The following is a 22,987-nucleotide window of genomic DNA, read 5'->3' as shown; positions in this document are numbered from 1 at the left end:
AGGAGGTGGAATCTCTGGTCAAGAGGAGGAAGAAGGCGGCTTATGTTAGGATGAGATGTGAAGGCTCAGTTAGGGCACTTGAGGGCTACGAGGTAGCCAGGAAAGACCTAAAGAGAGAGCTCAGAAGAGCCAGGAAGAGACATGAGAAGTTGTTGGCGGATAGGATCAGGGTAAACCCTAAGGCTTTCCATAGGTATTTAAGGAATAAAAGAATGACGAAAGTAAGATTAGGGCCAATCAAGGATAGTAGTGGTAAGTTGTGTGTGGAGTCAGAGGAGATAGGGGAAGCACTAAATGAATATTTTTCAACAGTATTCACTCTAGAAAACGACAATGTTGTCAAGGAGAATACTGAGATACAGGCTACTAGACTAGGTGGGATTGAGTTCACAAGGAAGAGGTATTAGAAATCCTACAGAGGGTGAAGATAGATAGGTCCCCTGGGCCGGATGGGATTTATCCTAGGATCCTCTGGGAAGCCAGGGAGGAGATTGCCGAGCCTTTGGCATTGATCTTTAACTCGTCATTGTCCACAGGAATAGTGCCAGACGACTGGAGGATAGCAAATGTGGTTCCCCTGTTCAAGAAGGGGAGTAGAGACAACTCTGGTAATTATAGACCAGTGAGCCTTACCTCAGTTGTTGGTAAAGTGTTGGAGAAGGTTATAAGGGATAGGATTTATAATCATCTAGAAAAGAATAAATTGATTAGGGATAGTCAGCACGGTTTTGTGAAGGGAAGGTCGTGCCTTATTGAGTTCTTTGAGAAGGTGACCAAACAGGTAGATGACAGTAAACCGGTTGATGTGGTGTATGTGGATTTCAGCAAGGCGTTCGATAAGGTTCCCCACAGTAGGCTATTGTACAAAATGCGGAGGAATGGAATTGTGGGAGATATAGCAGTTTGGATCGGAAATTGGCTTGCTGAAAGAAGACAGAGGGTGGTAGCTGATGGGAAATGTTCATCCTGGAGACCAGTTACTAGTGGTGTACTGCAAGGGTCGGTGTTGGGTCCACTGCTGTTTGTCATTTTTATAAATGACCTAGATGAGGGCATAGAAGGAAGGGTTAGTAAATTTGCAGATGACACTAAGGTTGGTGGAGGTGTGGATAGTGACGAAGGATGCTGTAGGTTGCAGAGAGACATAGATAAGCTGCAGAGCTGGGCTGAGAGGTGGCAAATGGAGTTTAATGCAGACAAGTGTGAGGTGATGCACTTTGGTAGGAGTAACCGGAAGGCAAAGTACTGGGCTAATGGTAAGATTCTTAGTAGTGTGGATGAGCAGAGAGATCTCGGTGTCCATGTACACAGATCCTTGAAAGTTGCCACCCAGGTTGACCGACTGTTAAGAAGGGTAACAGGGTTTTAGCTTTTATTAATAGAGGGATCGAGTTCCGGAACCAAGAGGTTATGCTGAAGCTGTTCAAAACTCTGGTGCGGCCACACTTGGAGTATTGTGTACAGTTCTGGTCACTGCATTATAAAAAGGATGTGGAAGCTTTGGAAAGGGTGCACAGGAGATTACTAGGATGTTGTCTGGTATGGAGGGAAGGTCTTACGAGGAAAGGCTGAGGGACTTGAGGCTGTTTTCGTTAGAGAGAAGGTTGAGAGGTGACTTAATTGAAACATATAAAATAATCAGAGGGTTAGATAGGGTGGATAGGGAGAGCCTTTTTCCTAGGATGGTGACGGCGAGCATGAGGGGGCACAGCTTTAAATTGAGGGGTGAAAGATAATAGTACAGATGTCAGAGGTAGTTTCTTTACTCAGAGAGTAGTAAGGGAATGGAACGCTTTGCCTGCAACGAAGTATATTCGCCAACTTTAAGTACATTTAAGTCGTCATTGGATAAGCATATGGACATACATGGAATAGTGTAGGTTAGATGGGCTTCAGGTCGGTATGTCAGATCGGCACAACATCGAGGGCCGAAGGGCCTGTACTGTGCTGTAATGTTCTATGTTCTATGAACAAGAATTGAATCTCAGTCCAATACATGGTTGGAAAATTGGAAATTTTGGACTCAACATGAGAAGCTCCTAACTGGCCATCTCACTTTTTTTTACAACTTTTGTGCAGGGACTGGGTAGGCCTTCTGTTTCTCCGAGCAACAGGCTCTTGTCTAAGTGACTGTGGTCCATTTTTGGAGTGAGAGTTGTGTAAAGGTTAGACAGACATTAAATTGTCAATGTGGTCATATCTCATTCTACTGAAAATCTTTTTTTTGTTGAGGGAGTGTCAAAAGTGCACCAGTAAAGTCAGAAACATCAGAATATTTTTTGTATAACATACTTATTAATTGGATATAGGTACAAGAGTAGTTCAGACAATCCTTAAACATACACCTCCTTGTAATAAGATGATGGTTGATATTATAACTTCACCTCTCCCCTGACTACCAAAACCTTTGATCCCCTTAGAATCTAAATATGAATTGATCCTGGCTGTGGAGTATGTTCAAAGCTAAGCATCTACAGTTGTTTGGGGTGGAGAATTCTTAGGATCACCTTCAGCCAGAAGTGTATAGTTAATGATTCAGCTCGTCCTCCTCTCTGGTTCCCCACCAAAACGGGGAATGCCAATGTTCAGCCAATTATTTCAAACCTATAAGGCATCTAAAAATAGTTGAGGACACAGTTAAAGCTATCAGCCCCATAAAACTCTACGTGCTGAAGACCTGTGCTCCAGAATTAGCCATGCTTCTTATTAGGACGTCCCAGCACACCTACAACGTAGGATTGTCCACAATGTTGGTACCAATGTTGGATCCACAAAAAAGAAAGAAAATTTATTCCAATCATTACTTGTTCATCAGCTGCAATTCGAGCATCAGCAAAGGAAGGTCAGCTATCACTGACAGCACTATCAAAGGGATTGACTCAGCAATAACTTGCTCACTGGTGACCAAATTGGGTCATGCCAGGACCACTTCAACTCCAGATCTAATTACATCCATGGCCCAAACATGGATTAAAAAGGTGAGGTGAGAGTGACTGCTCTTGACATCAGTGTGTACCATCCATACGATGCGCCATGGCAACTCACCAAAGCTTGACACCTCCCAATGATCACCCAGAAGGGGAAGGGCAGCACATACATACGAACACCATCACATCATTAACTTCACCTCCAACTCTTACACCATTGTACATTTTCTAGAATTCATTACCCGTTAGCTGCGTCAGAGCCCTGGAACTCCTAAGCTAACAGGACTATGGTAGTACCTTCAATATGTGGTTTGCAGCAATTCAATGAGAAGCCACCTTTTCTCATGGGCAATTTGGGACAGGTAATAAATGCAGGTTATAGCAGCAATGCCTACCCACTATGAATGAATTTCAAGTTCAACTGAATGGATTCAGATACTAATTAAGAGTGAAACACATTGGGAGCTGAGTCACGTGTCACAAATTGATTTTTAAAAAAACATAAAAACTATCTGCTTGGACAGGTTATAGCACACAATTCTGGTGGGGGTTGAACCTGGACTTTCTGGCCTAGAGATAGGCCACTGTGCCCCAAGGCTTCCGATTTATTTCCCCAGGGCACCTCTCGGCAGGACCAGGTGGGTCAGAAGGATCCCATCATTTCAGGTCATCAGTGAATTAACTCTTGCAGTTGAATTTTTATCATAACATGGCTGTGTTGTGGTCACTTTATAAAAACCAAAGCCTGAAAGCATTTATATTTAAACATCCAAATTTAAAATCTAAAGCTGCTATAGTGAAATTTGAACTCATGTCCTCTCTGTTAATTGATTGAACCATTGTGCTGCAGCAGCCCAGTTGAGCCCTGCTGCAAGATAAGGTGCCACAGGTAACAAAGCAGTTGAAAGCAAGTCTCTTATTTCTTCATGGGATGTTATTGGCCAGTATTGGACACTGATCAGAGTGGCTTGCTAGGGCCATTTTCAGAATGCAGTTAAGGGACCAACACATTACTGATGGTTTGGAGTTACATTTATGGCCAGATCAGGTAAAGATGATAGATTTCATTTCCAAAAAGGTCATTAGTGAACGAGACAAGTTTTGCCAAAAGTTTCATGGTCATCATTGGGCTAACGTTTAATTTCAGACATTTTTAGAAATGAATTTAAATTTCACCATTTGCCCTGGTGGGATTCAAACCCATATTCCCAGACCATTGATCTGGGGGACTGGATTACCAGCCCAGTGACATCACAACCACACCAGTGCCTTTCCAAACTGATTCAGGAGATTTTAGAAGTGACAATTAAATATTTTAATGATTAGGAGTTGGGGAAAATATAGCCTCACCATTATTTTTGAAGTTTCAATCTACAGCACTGACCCCAGAGCACTTTGCAGGGTGAGCAAAGGTAAAAGCTACTTTATCTAGAAAAAATGAAAAATCTTGCATTTATATATCATGTTGACAACCTCAGAACTTCCAAAGTTCTTTGCGGGGTGGCACGGTGGCTCAGTGGTTAGCACTGCAGCCTCACAGCGCCAGGGACCCAGGTTCGATTCCAGTCTCAGGCAACCATCTGTGTGGAGTTTGCACATTCTCCCCGTGTCTGCGTGGGTTTCCTCCGGGTGCTCTGGTTTCCTTCCACAGTCCAAGGATGTGTAGGGTAGGTGGATTGGCCATGCTAAATTGCCCGTAGTATTCAGGGGTGTGTGGGTTATAGGGGATGGGTCTGGGGGGCAGTGTGGACTTGTTGGGCTGAAGGGCCTGTTTCCACACTGTAGGGAATCTAATCTAATAAAGCACTTATAAAGGTGTAGCCAAAACAAAGGAACACATATTCCCTCCCTCAAGAGAAAATGATTGACACTTCACAGTTTTCATTTTCTGCTTTTGTATCCCAATTTGAAATTCCTTTGCCAAGGGGCAAATGAACCAAATGAACCACCAAGAATAAACCTGTGGGACAGTGTATATTTAATCATGCTTTTCCTCTGTAGAAATGGGGTCCAGAATTTGGGATCAGCTTTCAACAGGTTGCTGGGCATTATGAGTTCTTTGGTCTTCGAGTCTCAAAATGTCCAATTGTTTTTGTTTGCGAACCGTGTGCAATGCAAAGTATTTTGGAGGCTCTGTCTTCCTAGTCTGTGATGAAGACGGTTGCTCTTGACAGGTATTAACTGGACTTGGCTTTCCTGAAAGGGTCTTCATCTGATCACTGGTGTGTGGCCTTGGTTTGATTGGTAATTTTGATTGCTGAGAGTTTGAGTTGGAATCATTCAATGGATCTTCCTTGTAAGTTGGAGAACATGAAGATTTGCATTTAATGTGTCCTCCTGACCTACTCAAACTCCTCCCTCACTGACAAGGGCCCCGTTTAGGGAAAAAACCTTTCCCCAAAATATATTGCTGAATGTTATAACTCTCAACTGATGGTCCCACCACACTTACAGTTTGACCATGTATTTCCAACAGAACTCCAAAAGAAATGGAATCAACACACTTGCAATTATGCAGTATTGCCTCCCTCTTGTTGGAATACTCTGCAGTCAAATCTACATGATGAATCCTTAGCTCCTGCTGTATCTTCTGGATTTGTGCACAAATTGCTGACTTGGCTTCAAATAGATTTCTACTGGAATTGTCCTCTGTCTTTTTTGGGGATAAAGATATCTCACACACCTCATCAACATAAACTACTTTAATGCCTGTGGAATATTTCGTAAGAAGTTGTTGAAGGCAACTGCCACCAATAGTCTGTAGGTATTTGAATGCCTATTTATCAACCATAAAGCTTATACAACGAGGTACAGAAGAACTGTTTGAAGCATGAGATGAAAATGAATTCAGGCTACTATCATACGTTTTAGAAATGGAACCTTTTTCTACAGCAGAAGTACTCATATACTTCACTGCTACCTGACGGTCACGAACACCCCCACTGACATATGAAACGGTGTCTGCTTTGTTATTGGAACTGACAACTGGCAGAGAAGATGAAGAAGCAACCAACAGCAGTGGGGAACTATTGCTTTTATCAGCATAAAATTCTGGCACAGAGGATCTTGAGTGGATATTTGAGGCTTGCTGGCTGGCACTATTATCTTCTTCACTGGATGCTGATGAATCAGAGACATTATCAAGGGCACTTGATAGCCTGTATTTTCTGAAAGCTCCAGATTGCAAAGATTCCTCATTTCTTTCACACCTCTCATTATTGGCTGAATGTCTTTGGTTGGAGACTGCATGTGTTGGCTGATGTATAATAACGTCCATAAGATCTCTTCGAAGCTTCACTAAAGAAGGGAAAGAGCCTTTGATCTCCACAATGCAGCCTTGGGATTGTATAACTTGAAAATTATGCCGAAAGATTAACTGACGAGCCTTCCCTTCAGGAAAGCAGCTTGTGTCCAGTTTTGTTTTCACAAACAGCATCACCTATTAAGATTTTTAAAAAAAACCCTATTTAGCACCATATATCTTTTAATTGCCTCCATTTTTGCTATTTTGGCCCCAATCACACCTTGCTGGTGATATGCTTAATTGCCTGCACTTATTCCAACTTATTATTACCTCCCACAGTACAGTTTCTACTTTGGGGAGACCAAACAGATTGGGTGAATATTCAGTGAACATTATGATCCCATGTTTGTAAATGTTTGTGGTCCTTGGCCTCCTACAATGTTCCAAATACTCAACAGTAGACATTTTGTATTGTTGACTGTAACATGTAAAAAGATATTCCTTTAAAGCAAGGAACTGTGGAAGGCATTGTAGTTTTAAAAACGATTCACCAGAACTCATTGTGAGTTGTATCTATAAAGTGGCCTTATTCAAGCAGCGGGAGAGAATTCTAGATGGCTGTGTGTGTGTTCAGGGCAGTTTTGAACAGTCAAAGACTTTTGATTGATTTTTCAACCAATACCTGTTATTTGTGATGAGGAGTGCCCAGCACAGCAACAACTTCTTGACTGGCGCTTGGGTGAGTAGCTACAACGTTCTGTTTAGAGAATACAGTAGAAACATCTAGCTTGTGAAAGAGAAGGTGCCTAAATCTCTCTCTCTCTTCTGTGAGTGCAGAAGGAAATGAAAAGTCTGAGCAGCTAGCTACTCTCTCTCTATAAAGTTCTTTCATGAGAAGTGACAGTGAACCACTTTAAGAGACACTGAAAGAGTCAAGCAATGAATGTAAGATTTAAAATTGATGTGTCTACAACCTCATGTCCTTATCAAAGAATCAAAAGTGAATTAAAGGACAACAAATCCAACACCTGAAATCCAAACTGGTGCTACATCTGCACTTCACTGATTCTTCTGTTCTTTCCACACTCATAATGTTAGTCTTGTTTTGTCTCTGTCTGTGCATGTTCATAGGTATATGGGGCTTTTAAAAAAGGGGCTGGAGTTTAGCTATAGAATAATAAGTTAGCAATTTATGCTTCTTTCTTGCCATTGGTTAAAACAATTTGAATGTAATCAATAGTGATTATCTTGAAAATGATAAAAATCTGGTATGTACATTCTTGTAATCTGAATATGACTATTAGATAAAACTGGGCAATTTGGTAGTTTGATCAACTTTTCAAATACGTAACAGCTCAAAAGACAGTGGTGTTTGATTTGCTGCACATTATCCCAGAGACTCATGACATAATACATGCACTCTATCTTTCACTCCGCTCTTGATAGTCTTGAAGGTCTTAATACGCGTTTCTACAATTAAGCTCATTGACCATTTTCTCATTGGTTCCACCATAAACATTTATATCTCCCTGAGACGCATTGTTATCTAACTTGTTACAAAGTTGTGTAGAGTAATCGTAAGTTGGAAGGCAGTAAGGCAGAATTTGCTTGTTTAAAAGAAAGGGGGAATAGTGCGTGGTTCCTTTAAGAGATAAAGTGCTTTTCTAAGCTTAGAGATTTATACAGAAAAAAAAAGACTGCAAGCAACTCAATAGGAACAGCCAGTTCTGAAACATGTAACATGGAAACATGTATCTATTGGCTGTGTGATTAAAGTCTGAGGCGTGTTGTGATATTTTGGCAATGAGCTGGCATGAGCCAATTAATTTAAACCAAGCACTTAGTGGTTGAAAGACAACTGAATTTAAATCTGATGATTTTGACAACCTTGGACCAATCTACTGTAAGAAAATTAATATATCATCCAAGGTGAATAAGAAGAGGGTTTTTGAAAATTGGTGTGAAATCACTAAGCTCTCTAAGAAAGCTTATCCATAAAAGGTACCACATAAAAGGCACTTCTTGCTAAGAGTCTCCACAGAGAAAACATCCTTGACAGCAAGACCAGCAGAGGAAACATATTTATGACTAGAGAGACAGTGAAGAAGGCAAAGCATCCCAGAGGACACATTCTCTGTGAACTTTGAGAGACAAAGTTCTAATTTATTTTTTTCTTACTACTGGGGTTTATAAGTAGGACTTATAAGTGTTTATTGGAATGGCATACCAGTAAAATTTTGTTCAGTTAGGTCATAGTTAGAAGTTGGGGGGAATTGTTCAGTTTGTTGTAGTTCTATTAATTTTTTCACTGTTAAGGTTAAATAAACAAATTGTTAATTGTTGTTTTTAACGTGAGTATCAGGGAATTTCTTTGATTTAACCTCCCCTTCTCTGTAACAAACTACTGATCTTATCATCACTTGCCTTGTACTATCATCCCTTGTTTATAAATTATTCTTTACTATTCTGATAATAGTTGCTATATGGAATCTATGCAAGCACCACTGAGCCACCCACCCGGAGACTTGAAATTGTCCCCATTTTTCACAGGGTTTAAATTTCTCCCTCCAAATATATACCTGTTCATTATCATTATTGTTCAGGACTTTTTCAACTTCCCGTACTTCTAGTTTATATTTCTTATTGTCCAGTTGAAATATGTGTTCTCCTTTAAGGACATTGTTTGCATCTGTAAAAAAGAAAGAAATTTGAGAAACAAAACTGCAGACTCCCATTAACTCGTAGGTAGGCTAAGGCCCAAACATGTAACTGCTATAGCATCACTGCAGGTCACTTGCAATAAGATTAGAATGTAAACGTTCTTATCTAAATACAAAGCCAAGAGTAAAAGTGAGAATGTGAATTAGGTATTCAGTCCCTCTAACCAGCTCCATCATTCAATAAGATCTAATTACTACATATTCCTGCCTCTAGCCAATAACGTTTCAAGCATAGACCCTTCATCAGAAAACTGATATATTAGTTTTCTAATGAAGGGTCTAGGCGCAAAACGTCAGCTTTTGCGCTCCTAAGATGCTGCTTGGCCTGCTGTGTTCATCCAGCTCCACACTTTGTTATCTCAGATTCTCCAGCATCTACAGTTCCCATTATCTCTGAACATTTCAAACCGCCTTGCTTATGCACTTACTTGCTATCAAGAATCTAGCTAATTCTGCCTTAAAAATATTCAAAGAGACTGCTTCCACTCTTTTATCAAGAACAAATCCAAAGCCTCATGATCCTTTGAGAGAAAAAAAATTCTCCTTACCTCTACCTTAAACGAGCAAACTCTTATTTTAAAACAGCGACCCTCAGGAGTAGATTCATCCACAAGGGTAAATACCCTTTCCATATCTACCCTGTCAAAGCCCTTTAGGGTCCTTTATGTTTCAGACAACTCCACATACAAACGAAAGGAGGAAGTCTGAAAACAAGGAACTACAGGTCAATTAGTCTGACAGCAGTCATTGACAAAGTTTTCATGTACCATTCAGGGATGCACTTCGAAAAATCACATTATAATCAGAAATAATCAATATTGTTTTATGAAAGGGAAATAATGTTTGACAAATTTATTAAGTTTTTTGAGGATGTAATTAAAAAGGTAGTCAAAGGGCACTTGCAGACATGGAAAACTTGGAAAATACATGGTACACTTCCAAAACATATTCGATAAAGTACCATTTAAAAGGCTGTTGTTCAAGATTAAACTTTGAGGGAATATACTAACGTGACTAGAAGATTAGTTATTGATTAGGAAGCAGAAATTCGGGATAAATTAAGTATTTTCAAGTTGGCAAGCCGTAACTTGGGGACCGCTCTAAGAATCAGTGTTGGAGCATCAGCTATTTACGATCTGTATTAATAACTCTGATGAGCAGGCTGACAGTAATTTTTCTGCGCTTTCTGGCAATAAAGATCCAAGTAGAAATGTAACCTATGAAGTTGCAAGGAGGTATAAACTTCTAAAGCCAATGGGCAGCAAGACCGTAGGTGGAATATATTGTGATGAAGTGTAAGTTATTCACTTTGACAGTAAGAATCCAAAAGCAAGATTTATTTTTCTAAAAAGAGGTTAAATTTACAATTGTTGACATCTGGAAAGTTAACAGTGAGATGCAGCAAACAATTAGGAAGCTAGTGTGAGAGCCTTTGTTGCAAGGGGATTAGCTACATAAATTAGGAGGGATTCTTACAATTGTAAATGGCTTTGGTGAGATCACATTTGCAATACTGTGCACCATTTCAGTTTCTATATTTAAAAAAGGACATACTCATTATAGGCAGCAGGGAAAACATTCACTAGATTGTTCCCTAGGATGAGACTGTTGCCCTGTGATAAGAGACAAAAAATTTGGGCCTATATGCTCTGGAGTTTGGAAGGAGATCTTATTGAAAACATATAAGGTTCTGAAGGGGCTCAACAGGGTAGATAGAATTTATTGCCCCTGGCTAGGAAATTTTGAACACACAGACAATTTCAGGATAAGAAGAAATAGAGGCATTGATGACTCGATTTCTCCTGCTGTAACATGACCCAAAACCAGATAGCAATCCAGTGAAGTTCTCACAAAGGCAAATATATTGTTGAATCGGTAATGAATCCAAAAGTTCATACAGGAATTCAGACACAGTTTCATTAAAGTCCTACAGTAAGATCATATGCTAAATCATAGAATTATTACAGCATAAAACATGTAGGGCTCATCGTGCTATCACTGGCTTTCTGAGCATTTTGACTTAGTGCCAAACTCCTACCTTTTCCCTATAATCCTGCACGGTTTCCATTTCAATGACCATTCAATGATCTATTCAATACCCCAGTGAAACTGCCTCCACCATGCTACCCAGCACAAATTCCAATTGTGGGCTACTTTCGTTGTGATAAACTGGTTTCTCACTTTGCATTTGCTTATTTTGCAAAACACTTTGAAACTGTGCCTTCTGGTCCTTGATCCTTTTACATGCAGGAATAGTTCCTTCCAGTTTAGAGTTCCCGCTGTTCAGATCCCATATGATTTCGCAAACTTTTATCAAATCTTCTCTCCTAGCAGAATGGTCCAACTTGCTCATAACTGAGGTGTCCCATCCCTGAGATCATTTTATAAACCTCTTCTCCACAATGAATTAATTCCTTCCTATAGTGTGGCGCCAAGAATTGTTGAAAATATTCCAGCTGAGATGCTTTAGAGGTTCAATGTAACCTCTCTGCCCTTATACTCTAACCCTCTATCAATTTTTAATAATAAAACTTAAATATGCTGTTTTCTTTTTCTTTATTCATTTAATGGGTTGAGGGCATCGCTGGCCAAGCAGCATTTATTGACCGTCCCTAATTGCCCGAGGGCAGTTACGAGTCAACCACATTACGATGGGTCTGGAGTCACATGTAGGCCAGACCAGGTAAGGATGGCAGTTTCCTTCCCTAAAGGACATCAGTGAACCAGATGGATTTTTCCCCAACAATCGACAACAGATTCATGGTCATCATTAGATTCTTAATTCCAGATATTTAATTGAATTCTTATTCTACCATCTGCCATGGTGCGTTTCAAAGGTGTCCCCAGAAAGTAAGTCTCTGGATTAATAATCTAGCGATAACACCGCTAGGCCATCATCTCCACTTTGCATTCCGAATCATTTGTCAGATCTGCACGTTTACATTTTGAGTACAAGAGCATTCATATCTCTCTGAACTTGGTTGGGTTTATGCAAACCTCTGATCAGTGCTTGCAAAATGTCAACCGCCAGCACTGCCATTCCCTTGGTTTGTACCATGTCCCCCTCAATTCAGGTCTTTACACTAGTCGAAAACCAACCAATCCTGGAGATTATTACCACCCCACCGCACCAATCACCGAGCTCAATTACCTGCCTCCCTTTCAAAAATGACGTAAGCGCAGTCTTTAACACCGGTCGGATATTCCACATCCAACACTTCACCCCCTCCATTGCTCGTCTTCTGGAAATAAATGGTCAGTTTATGCAACAGACGTTGCACAGGAACATTTCCAGGAACATTCAGGACCTGAATTTTCTTTGGGTCTTGCGGCATTGTTTCTGGGTTCCGGACCCTGTGGAAACAAATCTTTATATGAACTGAATCTTATTTTGACTTCCTGTACATCATTCCGAATGATACCAAAGTAAAGGAGGAAGGGATGAGGAATTTTAAATTGAATGTAACAAGTTGTTTCAGTATGGAATGCAGTGTCTCAAAGGATGATGGAAGTGGTAAGTTTGACTAAACGGCTGCCCTTGTATGAAACAATTCTATGATCTATCAAATAATACATTGGAGAATCAACAGCTATTCTTATCCGTATAGAAGATGAACGGAGGTTTGCAACAAAAACCAAAAGATGCATAAAGAAAAATTGCTGGAGAAACTCAGCAACTCTGGCAGTACCTACAGAGAAACAGGGTTAATGTTTGTATCCAGTATAACTCACATGCAAGTTCTGAAGAAGAGCCTGGCTGTCCTGGAAAAAATAGCAGTGAGCTGCCTTGTTGTACCATTGTAGTACTTGGGATCTAGGTATGACCTCAATCGGGAAGGGAGAGACCCAGAACTTTGACTCAATGACACCAAGGAACAGTGATATATTTCCAAATCAGGTTGACGAGTGGCTTGGAGGGGAACTTGTAGATGGTAGTCTTCCCATGTATCTGCCCTTGTTCTTATATATGAAGTGGTAGTGAATTTGGAAGGTGCTGTCAAAGGAGCCTTGGTGATTTGCTGCACTGAGTCTTGCAGATGGTACACACTGCTGCCACAGTGCATCAGTTGTTAAGGGCAAGAATATTGAAGATGGTGGATGAAGTGCCAATCAAGTCAGTTGCATTGTCTTGGATGGTGTCAAATTTCTTGAGTGTTGTCGGGGCTGTAGCCATGCAGGCAAGTGGAGAATATTCCATTGTACGCCTGATTTGTGCCTTGTAGATAGTGGACCGACTTTGGGAAGACAGGAAATTAGTTATTCGCTGCAGGATTCCTAGTCTTTAACCTGCTTCGATAGTTGTGGTATTTATATGGCTAATCCAGTTCAGTTTCTCATCAATGGTAACCCACAGGATACTGATAGAGGGTGATTAATCAATGATAAAACCATTAAACGTCAAAGGAGAGATGTTTAGATTCTCTCTTGTTGGAGACGCTCATGGCCTGACACACATTATGGGTCACTTGTCAGTGCAAGCCCGGTTATTTTCCAGGCTGCATTTCAACATGGACTACTGAGGAGTCATGAATGGTGCTAAGCATTGTGCAATTATTAGTGGACATCCCTACTTCTAATACTATGATGGAGGGGAAAGTCATGGAAGCAGAAAACGGTTGGCTGAGGGCTGCTGGATTGAGATGGTTGGGCTGCAGCAACTGAAATCATTTCCTTTTATGTTAGATCTAACTGCAAACAGCAGAAGGTTTTCATCCTGATTCCCACAGAACCCAGTTTCAGCTGGGCTCCTGTTTAGCTTTATTCATTAATGAGATGAGGATATCGGTGGCAAGACAGCATTTATTGCCCCAATTGTCCAGAATCAACCACATTGCTGAGGACCACAAGTAGGCCAGACCAGGTAAGGATGGCAATTTCCTTCCCTAAAAGACATTAATGAACCAGATAGGTTTTTCCAACAATTGACAATGGGCTCATGATCATCATTAGATTCTTTATTCCAGATATTTTATTGAATTCAATTTCAACATTGCCTGTGACTGGATTTTAACCCGGTTCCCCAAAATATTATCTGGGTCTCTGGATTAACCATTAGGAGATGACACTACTTGGCCATCACCTCCCACTCGATGCTATACTTGGTCAAATGCAGCCTTGATGTTAAAAGATAGTCACCCTCATCTCCTCAATGGAGTTCAGCTTTTTTGTCAACGTTTGGACCAAAGCGGTAATGAGATCAGGAGCCGCTTAGTCTTTGAACTGAATCTCAGGTTAATGCTGAGCAAGTACCACTTTGATCAGATTGTAAATCCCTCAAGTCACTTTCTTGTGATTAAAAATAATTGGACAGTAAACGGCCCAGTTGAATTTGTCCTGTTTTATACAGACAGTTTTCACACTATCTGGGGGCTGCCAGTGTTGTAGCTGTACTGGAACAAGCTTGAGTAATTGTGCGGCAAGTTTTAGAAACAAGTCTTCAATACTATTTCAGAAAGGTTGTTTTCGAATTTTTTTTTTAATTTTGGATGGCAATGCTGGCACTTATTGCCCATCCCTGATTGCCCAGAGGGCAGTTAAGTGTATACCACATTGCTGTGGGTCCGCAGTCACATGTAGACCAGACCAGGTAAGAATGATAGTTTCCTTCACTCAATAACATTAGTGAACCAGATGGGTTTTTCTGACAATCAAAATGGATTCATGGTTATCATTAGACTTCTAATTTCAGATTTTTATTGAATTCAAATTCCACCATCTTCTGGTGAGATTCAAACCTGGGTCCGTAAAACATTACTTAGGACTCCGGATTAACAGTCCAGCAAACTACCACCATTCCATTGATATATTCTAGGTCCTCCAGTATCCAACCTTCAGCTGTTTCTTGATCTCACATGTAATGAATTGAAATGATACGAAATCTGTGATTCCAAAAACCTTTGGAGGAACCATCTACTTGACAGTTCTGGTTGATGATTATTTCAAATGCTGCCTTTTGCACTTGTGTGCTTGTACAGAATAGGCTGAAGAGCTAAAATTGTTCATGACATTCGACAGCTGCTTGACCTTAAATGAGATCCATGAACATTCCTGTAAATGCCAAAGAGAGCACAAACGAGTTTTTCTGTAATTGTTTTTCTGTGCCTGGCTGTTTGTTCCACTGTATAAGACAGAGTTTTTTTGCAGGTTACTGGACTTCACCTCGAAATCAGGATTGCGATCGGGAACAACCTCAGACTCTGGACCTGCCATCAATCGAGGGTCCTCAGCGGGTAGAAGGAAGTGAGGCTCATTCTTTATTTCCTCCCTTTTCCATTTTTTAAATTTTCTTAATAAATGGTCCTTTCTTTCTTCGTCTTTTATTATTATTCAATAAATGTTGGTATTTAAGCAAATTGCTGTTTTCAAGCCTTCTCTTTACTACATTTAACCGAATCCGATTTAACCAATGCATTCTGTGATCCAAGACAGTACTGGACTCCCCCAACATGAGGATGTTGATATTTGTGGAATCTCTTCCCGTTAGACAGTCCCTCAATGTGTCAGCATTAATAATGTGCTCAAGCTTCAAGATTGGGATGTAAGTCCATTATGTTCTGACTATGAGGGATGAGAAAGGCAAGAAAGAATGGCTTCAACCACAACTTTATCAACACCAAACATCACAGAATTTTCTCAGGCTGTTGGGTGCAAGGTCGAGTTGGAGGTTTAAAAATCAGGAAAATTGCAGAAGAAGCTGACTTGCCTAGATCTTGACATATTCCTACTGCCTTCCACAAGGGAGTGAACTCACAAAGCCAACAGTTAAGTGAGACTTTGCCTTAGTAATAACACCTCTTTCTCAACAACACAGAGGTCACACACTGTGATGGCAACTTCCACAGATAAGCATGTGGACAATGTGTTTGATGCCTTATTAAAAGGGGAGCCAACAAACCAATGGTCAGTTGCACACAAAAAAAAGACTTGCGCTAGTAGAAGCAGGTCTTTCAGGCCAATCTCAGTACCATATTGTTTGTCCCTCACACGGTCACTTTCTCCTTGAAAAGATCATGAGAGGCAATTGGTGTTTACAACTGTGGTGGGTCAGAGGTTTCACATATTCTGAAATAGGGTGGATTAGTGATGAAGATGTGCTGCCTCTTCCAGATGAGCAGCCATTGTAGCAGGAGCAGTAACCAGAGCATAACACTCAGGCACATGATGCTGGACAGAACAAAGGCCTGTGCTAGAATGGCACATTGGTGAAAGCAATCCCACTAGCACAGGAGCTATAGGTCAAAGGTTAGCAACTTGGCCTTCAGAGTAGCAGTGCCCACAAAGGCTACATTTTTCATAGCAGGTGACTACAGTCGTCTGCAAACACTGGAGGAACATACAACACAATGGGTGAGGAACACAACAGAACTACTTAATGTTGCCTTTGATTTCACAAAATAAAGCTTTTTGACTAACCTGTAAAACTTTTCCTTCCATTTCACTAATGCTTTAGCAACTCTGTTCATTCTTGAGATGTGATTGTTTAGGCATTTATTGCCACCTGTGTTTGCCTCGAGAAGGCTGTTCACTGCTGACAATATAGTGAAAGGATTCTGGGATCTTGATCCAATTCAGCCAATGTAATACTGATGTAAATCCGAGTCAGGACGGTGTGTGGAGAAGAACTTGGAAGGATACTGTTCATATGAACTAGAAATCCAGAGAAGTGGAGTGCAAATTCCACTTCAGCCAACTGAAAATTTGATTTGTTTCATTTTGCATTTCACTTATGCAACTACAAGCATAATACTTAAACATTTACCTTGCATTACATGCACTGTTGTCCAAAAACATTGTTCATCTCACTTGTCAACATTTCCATTGTCAATTCCTGTGCACATACTTGAAATAAAGGTCCAATAAAGAGATGAAAGATCAACAACCTGAGACATTAACTCTTCTTCTCTCTCTTTATAGATGCTGCTTGCCCTGCTGAGAATTTCCAGAATTTCCTGTTTTTATTTCAGATTTCTAGCACCAACTGTAGTTTATTTTTCCATAAATACCCAATGCAAATCATTCCAGTCACCTTGTATTTAGAAGCTCTGGCCACCAGATGTCACTGCACCATTCTCAAAAGACTTGCTGATCATCTTTTATTCAACATTTTCTTTGTCAACTACAAAAAAAAGTTTGGCCTCAAATTATTCAGCTTGTCATTGAGTATTTCCATAACATTTTCACTCACTGGCCCTACTTTCTTATAAAAACTTTGGACTTGATTTGTTGTACCTGAAATGTCTGTGCATGCGCAATGTTCACAATTTCCCAGCATGCACAAATATTATTTAAGCTGGCTGACTAATCATCTGCCCCTCTCGCAATCTCTACCATAATCTGTGTATTTGCTTTCCAAAGTTATTTTAGGAGACAAATTCAAAAAGCTTCATTCACATCAAGTTTATAAAAACTTTTAATAAAGTCTTCTACTCCTCCGAACAGCAGAGAGACTGCATGCAAGAAAGGCATCTGAAAATTCTTGCTTTGCCAAGTCGGTGGGAATCATTGTATCATGCAGAACCAGGCAAATGAAGACTGCAGAGCCATAGCTGATTGCATACATAGTTACAGGGACAGGATATTGTGGAATCTCTCCCTCTAATGAGTTGATAGAGGTAACGGATGGAAGGGATGAAAGTTGCAAGGCACATGTGAACATCCTGGGGGTTAACACTGACCAGGAATTCAATTGGACATGACACAACATTATCATGGCCACAAGAACAGGTCAGGATTTTAGGAATTTTGTGGCGAGTAACTCGCTCCTGTCTCTCCAGTTCCTGTCCACCATCTACAAGGAATGGACAATGATATAATACACTCCACTTGCCTAGAATGGGTGCAATTCCATCAACATTAACACCATTCCGGACAAAGGTAGCCTGCTTGATCTGTACCTCATTCGCCACCTTCAACATTCACTTCATCCACGTAAATGCACAGTGGAACCACTGTGTGCCACCTCCAAGATGCACCGCAGTGACTCACCAAGGCTTCAGTAACACCACCTTCCAACGTGAACTCTACCACCCAGAAGGACCAGGGCAACAGCTGCATGGAAATACCAGCACCTGCAAGATCCCCTTCCAAACTACACAGGATCTTGACTTGGAAATATGTCACACTTCTTTCACTATCACTGGTCAAAGTCTTGAAAAATTCTGAAGCTCCTTCCTTAAAAGCACAGTGGCTGTTCCTACACTGTAAGGATTGGGGCAGCTCAAGAAAGCAGATCCAACACCCTCTCCAGGGATGGGCAATGAATGCTGGCTCAGCCAGCGCCACCCAAACCCTGGGAGAGAATAAAAGAAGGCATGCTGAAAGACTGACAATGCTTAGAGTGGACATTTTTTTTTCCCTTTTTGTTTCTTCTTCTACTGAGAAGTGTGATCTCACACAACTGAGTGACCTGACCACCACCAAACTCACTGGGACACTTCCTGTATTTTTTTTAAAAACTAGTAACCCCTACCAGTTAAACACCCTTGTAGCCAACTGAACATTTATAAGCAAAGCCCATTATGGGCAACACCAACCAAAGGGGAGAGAGGAATGGGGTAGGGAGAGTTTTAAGAGGCTAAATCAAAATAGAGATGGATGGGGAAATAAAGCAATGCCCACCTCTCTCTAAAGGCATCGAGAGCAGTGATGCACACCATGCTTAGAGTGGATAGATCCTAGGCCTAAGATAGATCTTCAGCTGCTTCATCCAGAAGTGGGGATGTTTGCCAATGATAACACAATGTTCAGCACCATTCATGACTCCTCAGGTACTAAAGCAGTTCATGTTCAAATGCAACATAATCTGGATTATACCCAGAGTTGGACTTTCAAGTGGAACCTAGCATTCACACCACACAAATGCCAGGCAATCTCATCTCCAAATAAGAGAAAATCTAATCTCTGTCACTTGACATTCAATGGTGTTACCATCACTGAATCTCCAACTATCAACATTTTTGGGTTACCATTGACCAGAAACTCAACTGGGCTCACCACATAACCACAGTGGCTATAATAGTAGGTCAAAGGCTAGAAACATTGCAGTGAGTTACTCACCACCTGTCTTCCCAAAGCCTGTCCACGATCTACAAGGCACAAGTTGGGAGTGTGATGGAATACTCCGCACTTGCCTGGACGAGCGCAGCCTCAAAAAACTCAAGAATTTTGACACCGGGACAAAGCAGCCTGCTTGATTAGCACTGCATCCACAAACATCCACTCCCTCCACCACCAATGTTCAGAAGCAGCAGTGTGTACGAGCCACAAGATGCACTGCAGAAATTCACCAACGATCCTTAGGTAGAACATTCAAAAGCCATGACCAACCATCTAGAAGGACAAGGGCAGGACATACTTGGGAACACAACCACCTGCAAGTTCCTCTCCTGACTCAGAAATACATCACCAATCCTTTATGGTAGCTGGGTCAAAATCCTGGAATTCCCACTGTAACAGCATTGTGGGTCAATTTACAGCATGGGGACTGCAGCGGATCAAGAAGGCGCCTCACCACCACCTTCTCAAGGGCAACTAGGGATGGGCAATAAATGCTGGCCCAACCAGTGATGTCCACATCCCACGAGTGAACAAAGTAAAATACAACACTTGTGCGGAGGACTTGCATCCAAACTGTTGACGAATAGCAGAGTTGGATAGGAAACTAGTACTAAAATGAATGAGAGATATGAAGCAAAAGTGACACAATTTTAATCAACCTGAATCTTGCAGCATTTGAGTGTAGTGGAAGCAGATGCAATCAATGGTTTCAAAAAGAAACTGGACAAGCATTTCAAGAAAATAGACTCGAGCTACAAGAGTGAAAAAGGAAATGTAATTGACCGGGTTGCTTTCCAGACAGCCAGCTCAGATATGATTAGCTAAATGGCCTCTTATTATAACTTAATAAAAACCAAAAGAAATAGGAACAAAAGTAGGCCATTTAGCCCACTGAGTCTGCTCCACCAGTCAGTGAGATCATAGCTGATTTGATAACTCTTAATTTCACTTTCCTGTATTTTTCCTATTTGTCTTGATTCCCTTGCAGATCAAGAGTATGTCTGTCTCAGCCTTGAATATACTAATGACCCAGCCTCAATCTCTGTGGTAAAGAATTCCACAGATTCACTACCCTCAGAGAGAAGAAATTCCTGCTGATTTCTCCAAAATGTGTGACCCCAATATTCTGAGATTATGCCCCTCTGGTCCTGGGCTCTCCCAAAAGGGGAAACAATCTTTTCGCATCTACCCTACCAAGTCCCAAAGAATCATTTGCGTTTCAATAAGGTCCTGTCATTCTTTTAAATTCCAACAAGTCCAGGCCCAACCTTCTCAATCTCTCCTCATAAGTAAATCTTCTCTAGTCTGCCTCCAATACCTGTATATCTTTCCCTAGATAAGGGGCCCAAAGTATTCCCACTGTTATCATGTCCCAATGTCTAACTCTATCACAACAAAAACAAAGACGCTGGAAAAGCTCAGTAGGTCGGCAGTATTTGTGGAGAAGAAAACAGAACTAACGTTTCAAATCCTGAGACTTTGGGTGATCCACTGACTCCAAGAGCGCACACCAACCCCCTCAAAAACTGAAACATTTGTTTCACGCCTGCTATAAAGTGACCTGCTCAAGAATCCTGACCAACGTTTACTTTTCGGGCCCGAATCGGTTTCTTTATAACGTCTAGAGACAGAAAATACTGGAAACCTCAGCGGAGTTAAGAGCGTCCGCAGTTTCCCAGTTCACAAACAGTATTTACAGTGACAGCACCGGGGTCAGGGCATTTCCGATAGAGCCCTGTCTAGCTCTTACCTCTCCAAGGCAATGCTCTTAACTTGGTGTCTTTTCACGCTAAAATCTCCCTGGAATGGCCAGCAAGTCTTTCTGAACAAAGTCTCCAAGCGGGGAAAACGAAAGTGAAATCAAGTTGAAGAAAATATTTTGAGCTGACTGCTCCCTCCGTGAAGTCCCTCTTTCTCGATCCACCTCCCCTCACGTTGGTTCCAGTCACTAAAAAATAGCCCAACCTCGATGCAGCTTTTAAAAAGTGTCAGCAAATGTTGTTCTCGGTCCTTTGACCCCCACGTTCCTCCCCCAAATCCGGGTCATTCCTCAATCAACGCCACGGCACGCAAGAGACGGTTCGGCCCATCTTCCCTGTGCTTACTGTGCGTCGAGCTTTTTAATTATTCCAGTGTTCTTCAAGCATGATCCTCTATCTAATTTCCCTTTGAAGTATTTGTAAATTGCTGTTGAATCTGCTTCTAATCCTCTTTCTGGCCGTCTACTCCCTGAATATTATCTCATGCTGTTTAAACAGTCATCTTAAACCTGTATTACTGGTCGTTAACTGTTTAATCACTGGAAGTAATTTCTTAATCATTCTGCATATTTTTAATCTGTCACTGAACAGAGCAAGATCAAGTGAGACGAAGGGTCGGGATTACATCACAAAAATACTTAACTCAGTTACTCTATTGAAACCATTCCTGGAATTGAATACTTGCATTAAATCTCTCTTTGACCTTTGGCAGTGATTGAAACCAGGGCTAGTTGGATCTCATTGACTGCAAGATTCGTGCTTGGGCCAATCAGGGAGCCTGGGCTGACAGAGGAAGACAGGAGATTCAGACAGTCTCCCGATCCTGAGGACTGGCTGTGAGCTGACTGGTTAGAGCCCATGTACAGTGCACGCTTAGTGATGGGGTACCTGCCTCTTCAGTTATTTCACCTTCACTGCTCCACATGATTGAAGTTGCTTATTCTCGTGCCCCAGAGTGTTGAAAGCTGGAGCCAAACCACGCCCTTCTAGTCATATGACATAGTGGCAATGGAGTTGTTTGTAATGTAGCAAAAATCTTTGTAAAGTGGATGAGGAGAAACACAAATATGATGTGAGGAAAAACCCCAGAGCTTTACAAACCAGTGTGTTCAATGCCACAGTTTCTCCTAAGCATGTAACACTTACTATATCAAGTCTCAGCTTCCTCATGTACCGAATCCGAAAATGTCCCAATCATTAAACATTTCCAAGCACAAGTGACGATTACTATGACTGTTAATTACTTCCTCCTTTCCATTTTTAGCCCATGATAGCAGCAGTATTCTTGCTGATGTTTGACCTGTTGCTGTGAGATTTCATGGTATCTGGTGTCAATGTAGTGGACTGCTTCCTAACTGTATACCTGTCCGTCTTCCCTGGACTGACCCATCACCTCCCTTATTCCCCACCTACACTCACCTTTACTGGCTTCCCCTAGTCCTCACGTACCACCCCACCAACCCCCGGATACAACGCATCATCCTCCGACACTTCCGCCATCTACAATCCGACCCCACCACACAAGACATTTTTCCTACCCCACCCTTGTCTGCCTTCCGGAGAGACCACTCTCTCCGCGACTCCCTTGTCTGCTCCACACTCCGCTTCAACCCCACCACACCCAGCACCTTCCCCTGCAACCGCAGGAAGTGCTACACTTGCCCCCACACCTCCTCCCTCACTCCCATCCCAGGCCCCAAGATGACTTACCACATATGGCAGATGTTCACCTGCACATCTGCCAATGTGGTATACTGCATCCACTGTACCCGTTGTGGCTTCCTCTACATTGGGGAAACCAAGCGGAGGCTTGGGGACTGCTTTGCAGAACACCTCCACTCGGTTCGCAATAAACAACTGCACCTCCCAGTCGCGAACTATTTTAACTCCCCCTCCCATTCCTTAGATGACATGTCCATCCTGGGCCTCCTGCAGTGCCATAATGATGCCACCCGTACGTTGCAGGAACGGCAACTCATATTCCGCTTGGGAACCCTGCAGCTCAATGGTATCAATGTGGATTTCACAAGCTTCAAAATCTCCCCTTCCCCACTACGTCTCAAAACCAGCCCAGCTCATCCCCACCTCCCTAACCTGTTCTTCCACTCACCTATCCCCTCCTCCCACCTCAAGCCGCACCTCCATTTCCTACCTACTAACCTCATCCCACCCCCTTGACCTGTCCGTCCTCCCCGGACTGACCTATCCCCTCCCTATCTCCCCACCCATACTCTCCTCTCCGCCTATCTTCTCCTCTATCCATCTTCGATCTGCCTCCCC

The 22,987-nt window shown here is 41.8% G+C and overlaps 1 protein-coding gene across 1 annotated transcript; it reads right to left on the bottom strand.

Moving 5' to 3' along the window:
• Positions 1-2,228: 2,228 nt before the first annotated feature.
• On the bottom strand, positions 2,229-21,152 carry LOC125451445 (uncharacterized). Its single transcript, XM_048528517.2, has 4 exons — positions 20,698-21,152; positions 12,043-12,245; positions 8,751-8,860; positions 2,229-6,366 (listed from the first exon to the last, which is right to left on the bottom strand). Exons 2-4 carry the CDS (start codon positions 12,224-12,226, stop codon positions 5,704-5,706), a joined length of 957 nt encoding a protein of 318 aa, XP_048384474.1. The 5' UTR covers positions 12,227-12,245; positions 20,698-21,152; the 3' UTR covers positions 2,229-5,703.
• Between the last annotated feature and the right edge of the window lie 1,835 nt (positions 21,153-22,987).

This window comes from Stegostoma tigrinum, chromosome 5 (assembly GCF_030684315.1).
Source record: "Stegostoma tigrinum isolate sSteTig4 chromosome 5, sSteTig4.hap1, whole genome shotgun sequence".
Taxonomy (NCBI): Eukaryota; Metazoa; Chordata; class Chondrichthyes; order Orectolobiformes; family Stegostomatidae; genus Stegostoma; species Stegostoma tigrinum.
This window is presented reverse-complemented; position numbering and strand designations above follow the sequence as displayed.